At 45.5% G+C, this 22,679-nt stretch overlaps 1 protein-coding gene across 1 annotated transcript; it reads right to left on the reverse strand.

The window, feature by feature from the left end:
- Positions 1 to 1,759: 1,759 nt before the first annotated feature.
- Positions 1,760 to 22,204, reverse strand: ptpn23a (protein tyrosine phosphatase, non-receptor type 23, a). Its single transcript, XM_040117202.1, has 24 exons — positions 21,952 to 22,204; positions 19,517 to 19,591; positions 18,527 to 18,654; positions 17,635 to 17,711; positions 16,754 to 16,803; positions 16,543 to 16,674; positions 16,379 to 16,459; positions 16,143 to 16,274; positions 15,321 to 15,368; positions 14,417 to 14,473; positions 14,179 to 14,237; positions 13,977 to 14,056; positions 13,166 to 13,280; positions 12,970 to 13,035; positions 12,207 to 12,352; positions 11,755 to 12,072; positions 11,180 to 11,334; positions 10,601 to 10,932; positions 7,587 to 10,143; positions 7,096 to 7,280; positions 6,855 to 6,959; positions 5,579 to 5,717; positions 4,866 to 4,979; positions 1,760 to 3,385 (listed from the first exon to the last, which is right to left on the reverse strand). The coding sequence occupies exons 1-24, from the start codon at positions 22,033 to 22,035 to the stop codon at positions 2,795 to 2,797; spliced, it is 5,826 nt and encodes a 1,941-aa protein (XP_039973136.1). The 5' UTR covers positions 22,036 to 22,204; the 3' UTR covers positions 1,760 to 2,794.
- Positions 22,205 to 22,679: the final 475 nt, after the last annotated feature.

The following is a 22,679-nucleotide window of genomic DNA, read 5'->3' on the forward strand; positions in this document are numbered from 1 at the left end:
ATCAAACTTGTACTAGAATCCCAACTGACAAGTAATCAGGTTTTCACACCCTCTCCATAACCTTTACAGAGATGGGTGACCAGTTAAAGACGAATTTATAGACTGCCTGTAAGATAAAAGTACCATCACTCGTGGTGTAATGGTTCAGTCGTGAGGTGTTTCTCTAAACCCTAGAAAATTTACACTGTAATTCCGTACGCAAGAGTGAGACTCCACAACTAGTCCAGGTACCAAACTCTGCTAGATTCTTTGATAGCCAGCCAACGTTTTGGTAGATCGTACTTTAGTCAGTGCCTGAGCTTCGCCCCTTGACCGTCGTAAGCCTCCGGGTTTAAGGCTTCGCCCCGAATCCTTCGCCATCTGCTGCATCTGCGTCTACTGAATGTAGTCCCACGAGGTGTGAGGGATAAAACCCGTTCAAAAACCAGTGACCAAATCCTTCGCAGCCTCGCATCCTAACACTAATTCCCAGTGCACCGTTGCACCCTCTCCGACGCATATGCTCACACACACACACACACACACACACACACACACCAGGCACTAATGCGAACGTCAGTTTACAGGCAGGAGAAGTGGACGAGTTCAAGTTCAAACCCGCAGACGTGTCCCGGTTGCGGGTTTTTTACAGGTCTGGTTTCACGGGGATGCAGCACGAAGTTGTTTTCCATTCTGAAAAAAAAAAAACAAGCAGCTGAAAATGACAGTTTGGCAACGGTTGACCTTCAGTGTCAGTTTTTCACATTTGCACTTCAACTTTTAAATAAATACCGGTGTCGCCCGCATCCAGCAGAAACCAGGCCTGTGGTCTTCTCGCCATGGTAACCGCGTTAAATGGTTTAGCTTCGTGTTTTCTGTCGTAAACGGTAGTCGCGAAACGTTTTAGAAACGGGGAAAACGTGTAGTTTCTAGATTTGACCTTTGTAAAATTCTGTTTTCTAGCAACGTGAATCTGACTTGAAGCTGAGGCTAAAGTTTCGTTTCGAGCAAGAGAGGTTCGTGAGATCGAGACCGCACCGTTAAATCCCGAGCCAATGGTTACGGCTAGCTGCTGGTGAGGTTAGCTTAGCCTAGCTTAGCACCTGAGAACGGGGGAACAGCTAGCCGCAGCTTGTGCCCCTCGCGTCTTAGCATTACATTCCGCTCACAGAGGTAACCACTGGTTTCTCTAAAAGATCATTGACCGGTCCGCTGCTCAGACTCCTCAAGGACTCTACCAATCATCAAAAAGATTTTTAACCCCAAGTTGCAGCTCCGTCTCCTAACCAGGTAGGCGGCAGGCGGCCATCTTTGTTTTGATTAGGAAACAAGTTTAAAAAGATAGATTTCTTAAAGGTTTATTAAAAATAAATCAGGGGTCAACAGAAGCACCAGTAGAATGAAGGGCAAAAGTTCTGACACAGGAAAATGGAAAGAAAATGTGCAGCAACTAAATGTTGTCAGCGTCCCAGGATGTGGTGGAGCACTGGCTACAACCTCACATTTAACGGCCATGGATACGAGTGCTGTCGGTCTTCTCATCCAGCTGACGCTCCGCCGGAAAGCGAATTACAGCATTTCGCAAAAATGTCGAACTATTCCTTTAAGGGGGGGAGGGAGGGTCTTGGCTTCTTATGAATGTTTCGGTTCCTCACACACATGAACTCGGCCTTGGGACAACCCATATCTAAAACCACCCTGTCAGGTAAAGAATATGGTTGTGCCCCCACCGATTTCAGTGAACCACCCCCGGTTGTCGCTGTCGAGCTTTCATCCTGTCGCGACGTCCCTTTCTCCCCTCGGGTTAAGGCAGCATCCTCTCAGTGAAGACAGAAATCAAATGTTAACCCCAGCTGCCTAAACGACTCGTTTCTCACGGTTTAGACGACTGTGCCCCATGTCTGCTACTTCCCCCCCTCCAGCCTCCCCCCTTCATTGGCAGGCTACAATCTACACGGGCTGGAGTAGTGGAGGTATCTTATTTACTGTTTTGTAACAAAAAAAGCGCAAGACTTTGTACTAATTTTCAAATAAAGAGGCTTTGATACCACAGTTCAGTCTGTCTACTGGATTTATTTTATATTTTTACAATGAATGAATGATTAGTGACATTTTTCCAGAGGGACCTTTTGTAATAGTCTAACTTTATTTAAGATATTTACAGTGTTACAGATGAAGAAAAATAATCAACTTGTTAACACGTGCTGATTTGTATGCTGCTCTGTGTTACCATGACGACTCAGCTACACTCACTGATTGAACTGGGGGGGTGGTGTGTCTTAAAAACAGCTCCAGCCTGCTCCAACTCCATGCATCCGTTAGTCCAGTCATTGAAATGATCAGGGAGCAGCCAAACACCGTCGCACCCCGGCGATGCCTTCAGGAGGCGTGGAAAATGGAGTGCATGCTGGGGGATGATTTTTTTTTTTTTTAGGCCCAGATCTGGTGCTGGAAGTGCAGAAGAGGTTCCATCCATCGAAGACAAAGAAAAGCAGCAAAGAGCAACAGATCGAACGAACGGATACAGACGAGTGCATAGTGATCTGGTCCCAGACGCCACCAGTGATGGGAGGAGAAGCAAGTGTGTTTGTGTTCCAGGTATCACACCCCTAAAGCAGTGGACATACACGCTACCTCAAAACTGAATCCCTACCGTCTGCCACCAGGCACATCGTGGTCATCAACATCCCTAACGTGTCTCCAATACTCCCAGGATTCAGTGTTTTTTTTCTTAAAAGCAGGATTAGAAAGAGCTACAGGCCTCCCATGACGCCTGGTGGTTGAGTGAGAGAAGGCAGCGGTCTGTGGACTCGTCTCAGCGCTTGTTGAGGCTCCAGAGGGGGTCCAGGCTACTGAGCGGGTCGTCACCTTCGTCCCCCCGAGTCCCGTGGAGACCCTGACCCTCCGCCGGCTGCAGGAAGCTCTGCTTGGTCACCCGCTGCTTCCCCCGGCCTCCTCCCTCCATGGAGAAGGCCTCGGCTGTCAGCGAGGCCAACAGCTGCAGAGACGAAGGAGCCGGATCAGAGGAAGCAGGAGGCGGGCTGACGCTGGGCGCAGCCTCTGGGACGGGCTGCTGGTTGGCTGCCGGAGGGGACGGGGAGACGGCTTCCAAGCCATTGGGTGGAGGCGGAGAGTGGGCGGGGGAGGAGAGAGGCGGGCTGAAGGAGGAAGGGGGCTGGGCTTCCGTTGGGCGACAGGGGTCCTGGAACGGCTGGATGTCACCCAGAGCGTCGAGGTCAGGTAGGATGGTGCCGACCTGCTCCTCCGGGCCACATGGCGCCTCCATGGCCGGATCTGTGGCGCTGGGCGGCCGGATGCTGAGCTTGGCGATGGTGGCTTGGATGGAGCTGATGGGCATGTCACCACCGAGGACGATATCCTGCTGGGACTCCTGTCTGGAGTAAGGCTGCGGAGAGAAGGTGCAGATTTAAAAAAAAAAGAGGAGAAGAAACTCTGGGACATTAAAGAGCTTCTAGCTACTGAAGTGACACAAGTACCTCGTCTGACCAGAACTTGTAGAATTCCTTTGGAACAATCAGGTGTGCGAAAAGTAAGCAAACAACATTAAAGCTCAGATGAAAATGGTCAAACAGACTGGAGGGAATAAGGTTCAAAGACTAGAGGAACAGTAACTCTACTACTCTATTCTTCTACCTCCTTTCCGAACGTGTAAATAACAACATTAAAGGTTCAGTTCTCACAAATTACAAAAAACATTTTACTTCTCAGGATAGTTCTGGTTTTATTTGACCAGGTTTGAGATTTTCTCGCCTCCAAAATTCTACAGTGCAATGGAATTTTGTTGGTGGTGCTCACAGCATTGGAATATGTATGTATGTCTATGGGGAAAAAAAACAAACAAACATCCATATATATATATTCCAGATGTTTTGTTTCCTTGAGTTAAGATTTCAAAACATAATCAAAGATTAAGTTCAACAAAATTCCACAAAACAGCACCATCTCTCTACAGAAAGTCTATCATTTGCACCGTTGCTCAGAATATTTCCAAAACACTCGACACTTTTCATGGGAACCATTTCTTCCTCACAAAGACGACAGTCCAGTGAGGTCTGGATTACACAGCGGGACGACGCTGTTTCTCGAAAGAGATGTTTGCTGTTGAATTGTGTTTTAGTTAAAATGATCTGTGGCGTAAACGCTGGCCATCAGTAATGTTATTAGTTACACAGGCTTTTCCTGCTGTGACAAGTCCGAGGTGTGAGTTTAGAGATGGATACGGTCATGTGTGTTTTTATGATAAACAAACTACAACCGGTGAGTGTCCTGTTCGAGTTACTTTTCAAGCAAAAAATCAAAATCCCAGATTTTTAAAATGGGATTCAAATCTTTGGAGTCTGGACTGTTGGTGGGACAAAAGCAGCAATTCAAATATGTCCCCTTGAGCAATTTTCACAACTGTCAGTTTTATTTTATAAACAATTAATCGAAATAAACGGGAAAAAAGGGTCAATATGAGATGATAATGAAATAAATCGTTAGTGGCATCCCTCCATTTACCTGCCACTGTGATTAACAACCTGCATGTCCAGACTTCTGATAACAACGAAGCGTCTCGCCTCCATCATTGGCTTTTCTAGTACATGTGACACATTGACCAGTGTCCACCTGAACATAAGCACGTGTCAAATATGACGTAAGTGCGCGATATCTCCCAGCTGTACAGAGCTGACGCGGATCACCGGAACACCCCGTTAAACCTCGAACTGGCATGCACTGGATTATGGGACACTGAGGGCGAGTTGAGTTCTCAAAGTACATACCGAAAGCCTGTTGTATCGGCAGGGCACAAATTCCGAGGCCACATTAAGTATTTTTCTGTCTAGCGAACCAGGATCGGGTTTTGGCCCGGAGGCGTGACAAACCTTGGTGGCCGCGGAGTTGGTGGTCTTGCTGCAGGTAGCGGTAGCGATGCCGTGGCGCTGGAGGACGTGCTCAGCGTGCTTCAACACAGCCTCAAAGCAGAACTTCAGGTGGAGCTGGAGAAAAGAGACACGGCAGAGGAAGTTTGCGTGGAGAGGCTAATATCTGAAGGTCTAATGACCCCGAGGTTCAGGGACGACGCCGTAATCACAGCATGGGTTTTAGCTGATTGTGTGTTTTACATGTAAATGTACATTTTACGCGTATGCTGCAACTACAGAGGAAAAAGGTGCCTCAGGTTTGTCGGCAGATGGGTTTTAAGCAGGATTTATCTGTGGCAATGCAGCTGTATTGTCACCACAAATCGCAAAGTGGAGACAATGAGACACAATAGACACTGCAGTCACCATACTAGCGCTTTTTCCAAAATGACTACTCTCATCATGTGGGAATCTGTGTAGCCGGGACGTCCCGGAAAGAAGAACATTTTAAGCGTACAGCGAGTGCAAAATCAAAAATACGAGTGAGTGAGCACCTCATCAGCCACCAGGAGGAAATTTAGGTCCAAGGAGTCTGGAGTCTACTGATGTCAGGTTGAATTCAATGTGGGTTATGAGATCCTCAACATTCAAACTACCGTCATTTGCTGCCATCTGGAGTCATAACACGAGAAACTGTCTAATAAAGTTTTCAACTTAAGGACCCCAAGCGCAACCTTCTCCTGTAGCATGTTCTTCCTCTGCTGTCTCATCTTCTTCACCAGCAGTGGGAGGTCTGGGATCCCGTTTCCTGCCTCCAGCTCCTGCAGGGCCGCGTACAGCAGGCAGAAGGCGCCGGTGCGCCCAACACCCGAGCTGAGGTAGAGAATGTACAGGCTGGTTAGCCACACACACAGGTGAAATGAATATGGATGAACAAAACCCGCCGGCGCACGGAAATGTTTCTATCTGCAGTGATCAAACTTCAGAGTCTGTGCCCCGTCAAGCATTTGTAATATCATCAACCTGGTGTAGTCTGAGTTTCACAAAGGCTCGTGGAAAGTTCACATGTTGCTCAGAAAAGGACACGCTGGATGTATGTATGTATGTTGGTCTTAATTATTTTTGTTGTTTTCCGGTGTAATAATTAGAGATTTTTACGCTCAATAAGACTTTCCCGGTTAAATAAATTCGAAATCAAATCCATTTATTGATTTAAAAAAATGTGAGGCTCAAAAAGGTACCAAACACTGTTATACGAGAATTAAGTTTAAATCTTCAAAACCGCTAGCTGCGTCAAAAACACCGGTTGCTCCTGTGTTTGCACAGAAGAAAATACAACATTTTTGTGAAAGAGAGGGAGAGAGGGCAGGCATTTCTGGGATGAGACCAGTTGGCTGAGGAACTTATACTGGAGGATCAGCTGCAGGCTTAGTATTTACAGATTACAGCGGTGAGACTGAAACCTCTCATAACAAACTCAGTATTGTACATTTTCTAACTGGATTAATTTCTAGTAACTTAGAGTAAAACCAAACTCTTGATTATTTTGCTGACGGGCACTTATAACCTGGGTCCCTGCACCACAGCTCGTGGCGGTCCCATTTGACCATATCTGCAACACGTAAGCTGTGATTTGCAACTTTATTTCTTCTCTTTCATGTTTCATGTTTTCCTAAGCAAGAAAAAAAAAAAAAAACAATACATGCGTAAGTGTGCAAGAGGATTCTTAACTTCTTATCTGTAATTTGCAGGGATCATTTATTTGTAAACTCGACACTTCCACCATTTGCAATCTGCCTGTCAACAGGGCTCTTAAATCCCTTTTGTGAAACAGGCCCCAGCACCGATCCCTCACCGAGACGGGATATACATTTAAACATACTCTAAATCCCTAAATTCACCAGCTGCTCCTAAACAACTACTTCAGCATTAGACATCAACGGGCTGCAGGCCTGTATTATGAATATATCACCCTGACAGAATTAAACGCACTGTAGCACACACTCTCACCTGCAGTGCACCACAACAGGTGTGTGTAAGGGCCTCTGGTGGAGGTAGTGTCCGTGAACCTCCTGGATGAATCGCAGCAGGTTGCTCTTGCTGTCGGGGAGACCCCTGAAGAGAAAAATGGAGAAATGATGACTCCTCAGCGCGAAACACACTTAAATCTCCTCCAACTCCACACGTGATCGGAGCCATTTGTTCCTTTACAGAAACTAGTTTATATTTCGAGTAAAAAGAGATGACTTGCAGTTCCGGCCAGGAGGTGAACTGGAGATGGACGACAGTGCGCTTCAGGCTTTGGTCGCGGTACTGCAGGCTGATCATGCGCTCCACGTGTGTCGGTGTAGTCTTCTGCGTGGTAAGGCTGAGTGTTATTGGTCCCTGAGAGAGAGGCTGGCCGCGCTCTGTGGGGAAGTAGCGCAGAACTTTTCCCTGGGAGAGAACGAGAAGACGTTAAAAAACACAGATGGTAAATTACATGCACAGTGGGTACAAAATTATTTTCAGTAATTAGAATCGTGCTTTTCTCAAGGAAGCAATAATTACATAAGATTAGACAGGATGCGTATTCAAAAATATGTAAGAAACAAACAAACTGTTTGCTCTCCTTTAAAATAAATATTAATTAAAAGATAATTTAAGACTGAAAGTTTATATAAATCCATTTCAATTTTCTGCAGCTGCACGCCACGTATTGTAATTACTCGCATACAACCTAAACTAAACTCAACTCAGTACCTTTTCCAGCTCCTGCTCTGAAACCAGCATGACTATCAGTGACACCTTCTGCTCATACACCATCAGCCAAAAGTCCGCCGCCGTGCCGGTGAGTGGAGCCTGCGTTGCAATAAGGCGTGGGCAGTATGGCGACAAGTCTTCCACATAGCTGGCGTTGATGTAGTCGTCTTTGCCGGACTGCAGCACCACACGGTTGAGGTCATAGGGCATGACATCCTGGTGACGGTTCTTCATGGTGTAGCAGCGGGCGATGGCGATGGAGAGTTGGCGGGCATCCTTCTCCTGCTGGTCCTGAAGCTCTTTCCAGCGGGCATCCAGCACTGATAGGCCACCCTCAATCTCTGTGGGGTGCTCCAGGGAATCTACTTGGCCTCTATAACGTTCCAGTTCACTATGAAGCCGGGCGACACGCTCTGGAGCTTGGTATGGGTCACCCTGGATCAGGAGAACTCCCTGGGAGCTCTTCTTTCGACGCTCCCCATCCTGCGGGTCAGCTTTAGTGGGTTGGAGGACATTGGTGGGGGCCTTGGTGCCTCCAGGTTGACTCTCTGGACTCGAGGAGAGGAGGTCATCTGTGCTTGAGTGCTGGCGTTGAAAAAGTGATGTGGAGGAAGAGACGGCAGAGGGAGAGGGAAGAGTGGGTGGGGCTGTGGCTCCAGGGGTGGGGGCTGGTGTGGGCCTCTGCTGGGGGTTTAGACCCAGAGAGGTAGGACCTGGAGAGGGAGCTGGAGAGGGGGAAGGGGAAGGGGAAGGAGGGACAGTGCTAGGTGGTTGAGCTGCTGAAGAACCTCCAGGAGAGGGCTGGATCATGTGCTGAGCAGAGGGAACATGCGGACCATGTGGGCCCAGGGCAGTGGGTTGCTGTGGGGCACTTGGAGGTACATTGGGTCCCGGAGCTGGGTACATAGTAGAAGGCTGTGGATGGGTCATGGGAAGAGGGGCCTGTGGTTGCTGGGGAGCTGCAGGCTGTGGTGCCAGGGGCTGCTGAGGCATCATTGGAGCCCCTCCTGGGTAGCACACTCCACCAGAATGAGGGGGTTGAGCCTGGGGTTGGCTGGGCATCCGCATGGGCTGCTGGGGCATGTTTGGTAAAGGAGGCTGTCCGGGGTGGGGATGATGCTGTTGGGGTAGTGCAATGGTGGGCATTTGGGGCACAGGACCCCTTGGCAGGTGGACCTGAGAACCAGGGACCATATGAGGTTGTGAGGCAGGAGGCACCTGTGGGTGTAGGGAAGGGTGAATTGGCTGGCTAGGGGGAGGCATGTAGTTCTGTGAGACTGGCGGCATTGGCTGACTTGTGGGAGGCATCTGTGCTCTAGGACCAACTGGAATCTGCATTTGTGGGTGTGGCGGAATCTGTTGGGCATTGGGGAGCATTGAGATTTGTTGCTGTTGTGGCAACATGTGTTGGTGAGGGAGTCCAGGGGGCATCTGTTGGTTCGGATGGGGCAAGTAGGGCTGAGATACAGGGGGTGCTGGCTGAGAAGTTGGGGGTATTTGTGGGTGTGCAGTTTGAGGTGGCATCTGGGCCTGAGGTGGCCTTGGCATTGAGCCTGGCATCATCTGGGGGTGCTGCTGGGGCACAAAGCCCTGGGAAGTCTGATAGCCTTGGGGTATTTGAGGCTGGGGCTGAAAGCCATTTTGTTGATGTGGCTGCAGCTGACCTGGGAATGCCTGCTGATACTGGGGAGGAACGACAGGCCGCGGGGGCATATATCCATGTGGGTAGGCTTGCTGGGTCTGGAGAGGAGGGTGAGGACCAGGAACGGGCCTTGGTCCAGGCTGGTACCCCTGAGGCAGTGGTTGCCCAGTGGGCTGGGGGTACTGCTGTGTATGCTTCTGCTGTTGATGTTGGGCTGCAGGAGTTTGGCCTGGGGCTCGAATGGGCATCCCTGGTTGGTGCATAAACTGGGGATAGGCCCCCATCTGCGGTGGTACAGTGTAGCCAGCTGAGGCTGCAGGTGGGACAGGATGGTGTGGTGTAGGGGCGTAGCTGGGAATAGGGGCCTGGATGCTGTCCACAGTGGTGGTCGAGGGCCGGATTGGTGTAGGGGCAACAATACCAGGATGGGGAGCTTGAGGAGGGGATGGCCGATAACCTGACACTGTTGCCTGGGTTGGCATTTGCGGAGGCATCTGTGGAGTCATCTGAGGGAGGGGCCCGCGTGGCAAGGGTACCTGTGTTGCCAGAGCCCCTGAAGTAGGAAACTGAGCTATCCGCGCCAAAAGTTCTGGAGGCGGCAGGTTGGCAGGAAAGCGAGGAAAACCAGCAGCTGGAGCACCAGGCCAAGGTAGAGAGCTGCTGCCGCCCAGGTTAGCACCAGGGGCGATGAAGGTTTCAGGACCAGGCAGATGAGTGGTGGGGAGGGAAGGAATGTCGGGGGGGAGGCTGCGCAGCTCCTCAGGTAGGTCACCCCCCAAGGCCAAGATGGCCGCACTGAGCTGGGCCAACTCCGGGTCCTCCAGACTAGAGCAAGCAGAGTCGGCATCTGGAGCCTTTGGCTTCAGGGAGGGCTTAGCTGCTGTAGGCCGTGCTGGGGGCTTTTTCTGGGTCTCTCTGATGAAAAGACAAACAACACAGAGCAGGGGAAGAGCATAAAAATCAGTGATTAAAGCAGAAGTTTCAGCGGTAAGTCAGGGAAATAAACCTGTCGTCTCCTTTTCCATGAGGCCACATTTGTCAAAGCCAGAACTTGCTCTGTCCAAGTGGAGGTCAAAGTTTTCAATTATAAAAAATTAAAAAACTTATTTCATATACCATAGGTTCAACATTTTGTCTTTCTCACAAAGCCAGAAGTGGGACAACAACTTATAGAGAAACCATGGTGCCAGGCAGAGATCACATTTACAGTAGAAGTTCCAAACACGGTGGAGCATAAGTTCAGTCTCATGTTCACAATAAGTCACTGTAACTCAAAATAAAGGTCTGTTGTATTTCAGATTTCTTTTAACAAAAATACATGTAAAACAAAGTCCCACTCCCATTAATGTAACTTGTTACAATGTCCCCTTACTTTTCCAGGACGGGCTTCCTCTCCTCTGCCCTCGTCTGACACAGAGTCTTCGCTTTCTCCAGCAGACGGGATGCTTTGGCCTCCAGGTCATCATAGAACTCCTTCCCCTCCTGTGACTTCTTCATCAGGTCCTCGTATGCTTCGTACGAGCCCACCAGTCCCTGGACGGTGCTGTTCCACTGCTGCTCAGTCTGGCTCAGGCCCTTGCGAACTGAAGCGTACTGGACATTTGCCTCTGTCAGGGCCTTCAGGATGTTCTCCTGAGCAGCCAGGTTCTGGTCAATGTACACCTTCACCTGCTCGTACTTCTTAAGCTGGTCCTCAAATATATGCTGGAAGGATACAGGTTAGTTGAAGATCTCAAATATGGTTAAGAAACTATTGCAAATTCATGCTAACACAAACAAACAAAGGCATTTAAGAGAGATTCTGTACTATACTTCAGGCACAGAATAAAACAAACCCCACTGACTGGGGCATTTTAAGTGGGCAGATCCTGTAAACATTTTAGTTTTCATTTCTCTTCTACTTTTTCAAGTTACTATTCCCATGTTAAGTGAACCATGTGCAGCCACGTACCTTCATGTCAGCCCTGTCTGTGGTGACAAGGGTGGAAGTGATGTCGTCCTGCTGGATTAGGTCGCGGAGCTGTGTCTCCAAAGAGCTTCTTTGTTCCCTCATTTCCTGCACCTTACCCAGGATCCTCTTCATACACTGCAGACCTGCTACTTCCTCTGCATACATATAAACACACACACACACAGGGTTACGTTCACAATTTATAACAACACGGTGAGATTAAATTCAGCATGACTGATACATCTGTTCAGTGTTGTGATATCGATTCAAGACCTGGTTATTCTCAAAAGCCTTTCATCGATGCTTTCTTGCCCTGATTTCTTCTTATTCTTTAACAATTTTTGCTGGTCTTTGATTTAAATATGCATTCAAATACTTTTGAATGCATTTTTGTAACTGTGTAAGCCCGGTTTTTAAAATTACTCAAATGTTAACATTCATGTGATAAGCTACAGAAAATACTGTACACCTTTTCAAGATGTCATGGTACTCTACACCCATGGAAACTTGCCTTGACTTTTGTAGAGCACAAAAGTCATTGTCAGACTTGGCGAAAGTCTAAAACACACCCTCACCTTCACTGAGCTGGGGCCGGGGCAGGGCATCTCTCAGACTTTCCAGTGGCCCCCCCAACAGACGCAGGTTGCTGATGTGTAGGTTCATGGCCCGGTGGAGCTCCGTGTTGGTGAAACTGGCCTTCTCGTGGGCCTCCATGTACTTCTCCAGGTCCCTGCGGATCTCTGCCAGAGCCTGGCCCTGCACTGCTGGGTGCATCTCGCCCGCAGCGGGCCCGCCAGCCTCCTGGAGGGCTCGCTCGCCGGCCTCATCTGCCTCTAGGACGTCTCTGATCTCCTTTAGTGAAGACTCCACATCAGTGAAGACGCCTGAGAGCACTGCAAAGGCAAGGATGTGCTAGGCATTATTTACAACAAAGTACACAGCAAGGTGCCACATAGCAAACACAAACAATCAAAAGAATTTAATAAAACCAAGACTTTGAATGAGTGTATTAAACAGTACTGCTTACCCTGCATGGACTGGATGAGGCTCTTGACGGTGTCGGGTCGGACGCTGAGCGCAGCACATTTTTCCATCAGGACCGGAGGAATGTGACTGTACATGTCCAGGTTGTCCACCGACTCCGGCTCCAAGCCCAGAGAGTCCATGAACTGCCTGCAGGAGGAGACGAAACCACTCAGCTCATACTGGGTACAGGGTCTGGTAAAATTAAAATCTGTTGCTCTCGATCCTGTGCTATAAACTTTTGCTATCAGTTTGAAGTGTTGTTGTACCAAGATGTCCAATGATCTTCTTGTTAACAGACATTTTGATTAAAGAAATTACCTGGGAATGGTGGAATTTTCAGTAAGTCTGATTATGGCACTCACCACTTTAAGACAAGACTGACTAAAACTGATCTTTACTTTACTTTACATATGATCAATGGTACAATGTCTTCACTTAGGTTTGCTTCTTTGAAATGTGACACTTTGCACTTTGCACAGTACTCTACAGCACGTCAGAAGCACTAAGGCTACCTCATGGACTCAATTCAGAGGAAAAAATGACATAAGCGCAATTTATCTTAATGTCTAGGTAACAGCACAGGCTAGTGGCTACTGACAGAAATGCCCTCACTAGAACTAATTAAATATCGTAAAGTAAACGCAAAAAAAAAAGGTCAGATTTTTTTAAACCTTCTAATTTTAAAATCTGGAACAATTTATTGAAAAGTACCACAAAAATGGTCATAAATTTTAGCTCAGCCTTTTTAAATCTCATGTACTCACTCCAGCGTTTCGTTCTTGCTTTCTATCTTGGCCATGACGTCCCTCAGCAGCTTGGCCTTCTCTTCACTGGAAAAACAGAAACATAACTATAACCACAGACATTAATAAACTATCTTTAAGCACGAAAGGCTGACTGAAAACGCTCTTTTTCACCTGTCTAATATTCATGACCTTAGAATCCACTGAAGGTGCCTACCTGTACAGAGAAGAGGCTTCATGGGCCGCCATTGGCACCAACTTGGCGAACAGGTCTGGTCCGGTGACACTGGGGTCAGTGGGGTTGACTGGTAGAGCTTTCACCAGTGGTGCACCTAGAAGAGCAGAGTTGCTGGTCTTTGCTTGCACAGTAACACACAAGCTGGATTTTATAAATATAATTACATAGATCATCACAATCAATATCACCCAGAACAACCAGCTACAGCATGGTTTGTTTTTATAGCACAGCATCCAGCCAATTTTAATTAGCTTGTGCCTCGCTGAAAGCATTTTGGATGTGAGGTTGCACACTATTCAGAAGTAATCAATTCATGCTGAGGGCTGATGGGATCGCTCAATTCACTATTCATTCCACAAAATTATTCTACAACAATTTTCATAATCGATTATTTGTTTAATCCATTTTTTAAAGAAAAGAAATAGCCAAAAATTTACTGGCTCCAACTCCTCAAATGTGAATATTGCCTGGTTTCCTTCGTCTTCTATAATATTTTACTGAATACCTTAGAGATTTCGACAAAACAAACGATTTGAATGTGTCAGCTTGGGCTTTGGGTATTTGTGATTTGCATTTTTCAGTATTATGAGAAATCAATGGCCTATTATTCAGGGAAAATAATGGCTTAACACACACAGTTACACACAGCAAAAAACACACAAAGGGCCACTCATATCACTCTGCAGACAAATTCAATAAAATACCTCTACAGGCAAACGCGACTTTGCATGAACACAGTGATAAAAGCGAGCGACTGCAGTAAAGTGAACACACTGAAGCTTCCCGTTACCTTTGACTGAGGCCAGAGTCTCCAGAGAAGGAACGGTCTCATGATAGATGAAGTCATTGTCCTTTTTGGCTGAATTAAACCTGGAGGTGAAAGTTGAAAGAAAACGCTGTCTCGTACGTTTCCACAGGGTTTGATCACCATAAGAACATCAGTGAACCTACATGAAAGTACCAACAACTTTGACACAAGACTTATTGCTCACTTTCCACCGATAACATCCATGGTGAATCTCAAGGCCTCTTGCACACTGTCAGGTTGACCCTGGTTGTACAGAGACAAGAGAAAGTAGAGTTAGGTTTATAAGACAGGTGGAATACACACACCAACACAGGTTACACTGATACTAAAAAGATATATAATATCATAATAATAAATAATAATAGCAGCAACACATAATAATATACTTATTATGCGTTGCCAGGAAGTAAGTGCTATTCTACCTTGGCCAGCTTGATGGCTTCACTGAGTTTATCCAAGGAGCTCTGCAGATACGCCAACTGTTGGAAACAGAGGATCCAAATTTAAGTAGGAACAGAAAGAAATACTGGGGAGGGGAAAACTGGACTGAGGTGGACATGAAAAATTATTTATATTTGAGACATTTAGCTGAAGGAAAGGAAGTTTAATATAAGTGCAGCACTAAACTCAGGAAAGCCCTTTTCCTGGCCATTTGAGTCAGTAACTGCTACCCTGTGCTGTTAGCCAGGCAGGAAGATGAACGTGCTTATGTAATTTTTTTCGCACTGGTTTTTGTCTATAAGGTAACCTTAGTGCTTCCCACATGCAGCGTAGCGCTGCCCACAACCTCCATACACCAAATGGTTCATTGTAGGTATGAGATTAGAAATGGTAGGTTTTTGTTTAAAGCTTTTGTTGCTTTCTTGCCGAGGTTCAGATGAAAAGACTGATACCTGGGTCAATATGGTAGCAAGAGCTGCCCGAGAAGGCAGAAAAGTCACTCCCACTGTAGTTACAAAGAAATGTGTTTGTGGAGATTGAGACTTGATTTTTATTTGACACTGGTTTTTAAAAGTGGTTCACGAATTGAACTATTTTTATACAGAAAACTGTGGTAAAATTGAGAAGCTGTGTTTCAGTTGTTCTTGGAGAAAAAACTGAGAGTGTCTGAAATATTTTCAAGATCTCCCAAACATTCGAGGAATAGTTGAATTTGTGTTATTTCGTCACAAATTCCTGGAGGAACTCTGGAGGAACTGTTAATTTCTGTCCTGAAAAATGCGTCGACCAACAGTAAAAAACACACATATCCAAGCCACAGCTCCCTGGTAGTTGATGGAAAAAAGAACATTTAAAAAAAATCCTGAATGTGAAATGTGGTCCTACCCGCTCTCCGTACTTCTGCTGCTCCTCTGCCTGTTTTCCCATATGAAGCTGTTGAGAAAAAAACAAGACTGAGATAAACGAGAAAGGTGTGTGTGTGTGTGTGTGCACATCTCAGTAAAGAAATGCCTACACACAAACACCATACGTGCACCATTCATACGTGCACTGAAATATCACACACACACACACACACACACACACACACACACACACACACACACACACACACACACACACACAACCACTCTCCCTCTCCCCCTCTAGACTCACATGTGCAATAGCAGCAAAGTAGTAGATCTTCATCTGAACCAGTTTCTTCCAGTCCTTCTGGATCTTTCCCAGCATGGAGGCCGTCTCTGAGTTCTCCAGAGCCCTGCAGGCCTCTTTATAGTAATCCACCACCTGCAGCACCACAACCGCCACACAGTTATTACCCTCTAATATTTTAATTATGGATTGATATGATATTATTAAACGTGATGAATATTTATTAGTAAGACACTGACCTGAGCGCTGATGCGGGCGACCAGGAAACTCTTCCTGTTGTCCAACATGGATTTCTCCAGAAGACACTCCTGAGCCTGGCCCTAGGGAGCACACACAGATTGATAAGACACTATGTGTGTGTGTGTGTGTGTGTGTGTGTGTGTGTGTGCACATCTCAGTAAAGAAATGCCTACACACAAACACCATACGTGCACCATTCATACGTGCACTGAAATATCACACACACACACACACACACACACACACACACACACACACACACACACACACACACACACACACACAACCACTCTCCCCCTCCCCCTCTAGACTCACATGTGCAATAGCAGCAAAGTAGTAGATCTTCATCTGAACCAGTTTCTTCCAGTCCTTCTGGATCTTTCCCAGCATGGAGGCCGTCTCTGAGTTCTCCAGAGCCCTGCAGGCCTCTTTATAGTAATCCACCACCTGCAGCACCACAACCGCCACACAGTTATTACCCTCTAATATTTTAATTATGGATTGATATGATATTATTAAACGTGATGAATATTTATTAGTAAGACACTGACCTGAGCGCTGATGCGGGCGACCAGGAAACTCTTCCTGTTGTCCAACATGGATTTCTCCAGAAGACACTCCTGAGCCTGGCCCTAGGGAGCACACACAGATTGATAAGACACTTTCCTATGAGTGTGTGTGTGTGTGTGCGCATATCTACAGATGCGTCCTCTACCAGCATAAGGTTGATGTTGAGGTTAAGGATCTGGTGGCTCATGTCCACACTGAAGTTGTGGCTGAAATGGTCTCTCAGGTAGGAGAAAGCCCCAGCAGAGCACTGGAAGTGGGTGCACGACACCTTCATCCCCTGGACACAAAGCAGAGAGTCGGCGGGGCTGCCGGACATGCGTGTTCATGTTTGTGTCGTGTGTGTATGTGTGCCTTACCTCCTCGGACACCCTGTTATCCATGGCTCCCAACATGGAGTGCAGGGCCCCTGCAGAGAATCCAGAGATAGGTTCAATGAGGTCTGCAGGTTTTGCTTTTCACACTCAGTAAGCACTGGCCAGGCCGGCATACAGGCCGACCATCATCTGCAGTTTTCCGTATAGGAAGTCAGCTTTCGGCTTCCTTTAAACGTCATCTTACTTAATTTTTGAGAAACAGGGAGTCCAGTTGGGGACCGTTAAAGGACAAGTTCACACTTTATCAAGTCGATCTTAAAACATTACTGACAAGCCCAAAGAGTACACTGAAAGTGTTATCGGTCGTTTCAGTCCTTCCTTTAAGTTATGATGCAACCATGTAGCATGTTACAGTGTCGTGATGTGAGTGTATGATTCATCTGTCTGCCTCTGTAAATAAATCAAATGCAACTACTGAAGACTTTCATTTAAAAATGAGGTAATTACCACTGGAAATGTAAAATCTATGCTATTAAAAAATATCAGCAGAAATATTACACAAAGAACTATTAGCTACTTTTAGGGCCTTTGAGCACAAAAGAACTGTTTATGATTTTGAAATCTTAGGTGGAAAATCTGGGGTATCTTTCTTTTCTTTTATCTCATTTAGACAGATAATTACAGAAATTTGAACTTAAACTCTTTGCTAGAACAAAAGTGATGGGATATCTGATCTTTGTCAGTTAGTTAGTGGACTAAAACAATGTGAGAGTCTGAGTCTGAACTGTGTCACTTCAATCAATCGGTCTTTTTTTCAGGTATCCTGCAAAGGTTAATTAGTTTAGGTGCTTTAATCAGTGTTGTCTAGTTGTTGTTTTTTTTTTTAAATAAAATAAATTGCTTTTTTACACAACCCAGCTCACCAAGGTTGTAGAGGATGCAGGCTTGCTCGTAGCTGATGTCATCATGGGTGACTGTTTTTCCAGAGAAAATTTCAGTCCTGCCGCCAGACAAAATATAAAAAGGGCATATTACAGAATATCCGATTAAAATGCAGTTGATTTAAGTGTCTGTACACATGGATACTGGACATAATTTTGTGGATGCCGGTGCTATGGCCATCACCAGTATCACTCATTAATGAGATATCCATATGAAAAACGAGACAGCTACAAAATAATACATACTAATTATAAGCTTTCATTGCTCAACGAATGACATGAATTCTTGTAAAATGTCTAAAGGAACTACACACATTGTCTAGTTTTACAGACTTTCGCGCTACTGAAATCAGGACAACACTGTAAGACTGGAGGATTTTTTTAAATCTTCTTTAATATCAGCAAAAATATGCTTTATCAGTCTGGTCCCATTCTGTGCAAGAGGTTGTCAACCAACGTGACCAACTTAACATATGACTTTGTAACAACAAAACCAGAAACTAAACGCTGCACTGACACTCTCTTAACACAAAGTGATCATTAGACATTTTACTGGATTACACTGTTTTGTAAAATTTATTTATATAGTTATATAATTATTTTGTCCACCTCTGTACATTTTGATTTAGGGCAGTGAACTGACATTTTTATCCAGAGCAAACTGCAGTGACTGTAACTCTAAAATAAGCTCTAGACCTCTGGAGTGCAGGAAAACAATAGTTCCGGCTGCAGGAGGACGGGCATGTTTGAAGGCTCAGTACTGCTTCTCTTTATTTGTCTGTGTGTGTGTGTGTGTGTGTGTGTGTGTGTGTGTGTGTGTGTGTGTGTGTGTGTGTGTGTGTGTGTGTGTGTGTGTGTGTGCGTGTGTTAGTACCATGAGATGGGTACAGCAGCCTCCTGGCCCGCCCCCATGGGCACTCGGCTCTGGAGGTAATGCAGCTGGCCGAAGTACTTCCTCAGCGTGCTGCACCCCTCGAAATCCCTCGTCACATTCACCGCGCTCTGTGAAACAGACACAAGCTCTGTGTTTTCTTATGTGCCTCATCAGCTGTTCTTTACCCCGGCAGCTACTGAAAACACACTGTGACCCAGCTCATCTCTCACATCACATAATCATTTCTTTAGAGTTTAAGCATTTAATGTTAAGAACTGATCATTTTTAGGTGTCCTTTGGACTTGAAACCTCTGTGGATTCAGTTCAGGGATGGACGCGCAAACTGACACCAACAGATATCACTCAGCTGTTAGACCGAACATTTGCCTTCACTCAACTGCCATTAGAGAAAGCCACAGGAAACAGAAAGAGTCAGGAAAAAACCACAAACACTTGTGATTACATCCTCATAACTAATGAGCTCAACTGCATCTTATGCGAGACCGGGTTCTGTAGTAGCTGGATGCAGGTTTCCTTTTACTTTGGGTGGATATTACGTTTGCGATTAGTTCTGTATTGTTCATCTTCTCGTGAATATGCAGCGCTATAGAACTTTGCATAATTTCTTCAAAGTTTGAGATCCCTGTTTCCTGAGTAGGAGTTTGTGTCAACTGTAGAATGACCACTTCCCTCATCCTGACTTTCCCTCAACAGAGCTAAATCAACTGCCCACTAGCTGCATATTAAAAAAGCATTCTGAATTTTTTTTTACAGTTCCCGTTATATTTGTGGACTTTACGCAACTATACATGGGAATGTACTGAGCCTCTTGTTTGTTGTATTAAAGTGGGCGGTAGAGAGTGGTACAAGTTTCACTACATTCAGAAGCAGCTGTAAAGGAACCCCACATCATGATAGACAGTTCGGCGCCACAGAGATCTGACAGAAAATATTTCTGCTGAGTCTGCAGATGTTTCGACCCGGGCCTACCTGTCGTAGTGTCTCCAGTTTCTTCAGCTGCTCGTTGTAGTTGTCCGGATTCTCTCCGTAGTTCTTCAAGATGAACTACAGGAGGAGAAACAGAGCGAACAAGTACGTAACGTGGTGAATTTTAAAAATCAGGTTATTTCCCTGTTTACGCTGAAAAAAAAAAAAATGTACCTGACATGCAGGATAACTGTTTAGAAAGTGTAAATTTTAACATTCCCTTCAAATGTCTTTAAACTGCAGATAATTCCTCACTATGCAAATCTCTGGTCCTGAGCAAAAGCCAAGAGTTTAGATTCTCTTGCAGGCTCTGGAGCTCTCCCATCATGCTTTGCCAAGACTTTCCCGGTCCTCATGGGCCCCAGTAATAAGCAGCCAGCTACTTAATGTTAGTTCGGGAGGTAAACAACCCCGCAGACATACTGATTCTTTTACTAGTGCTTCTTTCTGTTCGATAATGAAATCATGGGGGCAGGAAGGTCGAAAGGCCACTGGAAAGTTGAACGATGACACAGCACCAAGACGGGCAGTGTCCCGCTTTGACTTCCGCAAGCCAAATGTGTTCTTTTCTGCAGTTTGTCCAAGGTGAACAAATTAAACTGTGGCTAATTTAGATGCAGTTTTAAATGATAATCTGAGCAATACTAGATAATAAGGAAGGCAACACTCATTTCTCACATATAAAATGAGCATATAAAATGAAAAGTATTACCACCACTACATAAAAGGCAAATTATTTTAGTGGTTAATATTGAGGGAGTCATTGTGAGACATTTGCCAAGAAAGTAGTTTATAATATATTAACTTTTTGAAAAAAGAACAAAAAAAATGCTCTGTGAATCTCAGTGGGTGAAATTTTTCACACAAGACAGGCAGCATTGTTGAACGCAGGTGTTGTGTGTGGGCAGGCCAATGCGAAATATCCGACAGGAGTATTACCGAAAGGAATTACAGTAACCCAGGAGGGCAAAGATCTGTTCTTTTATCTGCTTCAGGAAGGAGCTGGATAATTGGACACCAGATAAAGGTGAGACCGAGCAAAACGCAGGAAGCATCTGAATGATCGGCTTTTTCTTTTTGTAGGTATCAGATGTGAGCTTGCAAATAGGCTGTGTGTCTAATTACCACGGAAATCAGTATGTGTCAAAATGATGTGTGTGTATTTGTGTTTTGTCACACTTACCGTTAGTCTTCATCAACAAGATGAAGAATTACCGGTAGAGCCGCATCGATTAGTCATTTAATTGATTTGATGATGGGCAGAAAATGATTCAGCAACTATTTTGAAAATCAATTCATCATTTCAAGCATTTTTTTTTAAGCAACAATGCCAAACATTTGCTCGTTCCAGCTTCCAGATTTGATACTTTTCTTTCTTGTACTTGATGATAAACTCAATATCTTTGGGTTTTTGACTGTTGGTGAGACAAAACAAGACATCTGAAGACGTGACATTGGGCCGCGGACAATTATAACAGGCCCCTTTTTCTGACATTTTGTGGAAATGAAAAGGATTGTTAAGTACAGCCCTACATAACACAGCTTACACTTCTTCTTTGCACAATTCAAACACGCACGTGAACAATTTTTTCTCCAAGGACGGATTTGAAAACCCTCAATAAAGAGTCCTAACACCTAAAACATGTCCTCTTGTCTTTAATGTTCACTTTGTTATCTTCCTTGTATATACTGGTCGCTCCTGATGTCATTTTTTGATTTCTGATTTTTTTATTACTTTTGGCGTTTTATATGTTTGTTTCCCTTTTTCTTCATTATGTATCTTTCAAAACCTGTTAAACTCCAGCTCTTACTGAGTCAGGTCAGAAAAGCGAGGTACCGGCGCAGGTGTAACTTGGTGCCCGCTCTTTATTTTTCCCAGTGAACGTAGCTATCGGAATGACTTGTAAATAAAACGTGCAGTATCCATGCCCGATGAGCAGTAGCGCTCTTGGTTTGAAAGGTCTCCTTTGGCCGGGACCTGAAACCTGGGAAGAAACTGTTGCGTTCAGGTGCATGTGACAATGAGATCACTGTTTATTATTTTCACGTCGGCAGTCTGCTCGGGCCGTTGGGGGGGGGGGCCCTTATTTTAACAGTGCGTACCTTTGCCTTCAGTGGCCGGGCGTTGTGTGGTTAATGTCTAAGGAGTTAGCCACTTGGCTGAGAGCTAATTATGAACTCCGACTTGAGCCTCTAGCTTATTACTTAGCTAGCAGGAGGCTAACATTAACAAACAAAAGGCGTTGGTCTTTGCCACAGTCAGACCTTAGCTACCCGTTCTAGAAAATTCCCCTATCCCGGACAAACAGTGACAGCTAACGGTTAGTTCAAACGGTGGCTAACGTTAGCTTCTCGACTGGGTTATCCCGTCGTCCATAATCCCTGGTCGGGTTGACTTTCGACCCCAGTCCTGTTGCTACCTTCCCCACCCAGCTCACCTGCCTGACGGACGGGCTGAACTGGAACTCCCCTGCCTCCTTCAGATCCAGCCAGATCATCGGCATCCGGGGGACCGCCTCCATCGCGGCCGACTCTGTCCGGCGCTGTCAGCCGTTACGATGTCAAAAACACGTCGGTAGTTTTGTGGACGTTGACGGTTTTCCAGAAGATAGCTTTCCTCCCAAACAACTGTGTCATGTATCCATTTACACTTCAACCGGAAGTTGAGAGCGTACGCGTAGTAGGCTCCTAATACGGGCGGCAAGGGTTTGTGGGAAATGTAGTCGCTGAGGCAACTATATAGTTGCACTTTACTTATATATATATATATATATATATTTATATATACATTTGCAGTTCACTTATGTATTTTTATTTGCCAAGATAAAATTAATTCATATTATTTAGGCAGAGACCGAAAACCTTAATGTCAGCAAAATGAGCTCACCTTAATTAATGTTCATTTAGTAGTTGTTCTGGAGCTTTTAATCACATCACATGAACTTCCAAGCTCAAGACTGAGCTCTCTGTCTCAAATTTTAAGCCATGGACAGGAAGTCATTAAAGTGCTCAGAGAAACTGGACATTCAAACATTTAAAATTCCATGACAACTTCACGAGCAGCTCCCTCTGTTGAGGAAGATCTTGTGAGACAACTGAAAGCTTCAGGGTGGAAACTAAATGGACCCAACTGATGAGGACAAGAACTTTCAATCTTAACCCCAGT

This window comes from Xiphias gladius, chromosome 22 (genome assembly GCF_016859285.1).
Source record: "Xiphias gladius isolate SHS-SW01 ecotype Sanya breed wild chromosome 22, ASM1685928v1, whole genome shotgun sequence".
Classification (NCBI taxonomy): domain Eukaryota; kingdom Metazoa; phylum Chordata; class Actinopteri; order Istiophoriformes; family Xiphiidae; genus Xiphias; species Xiphias gladius.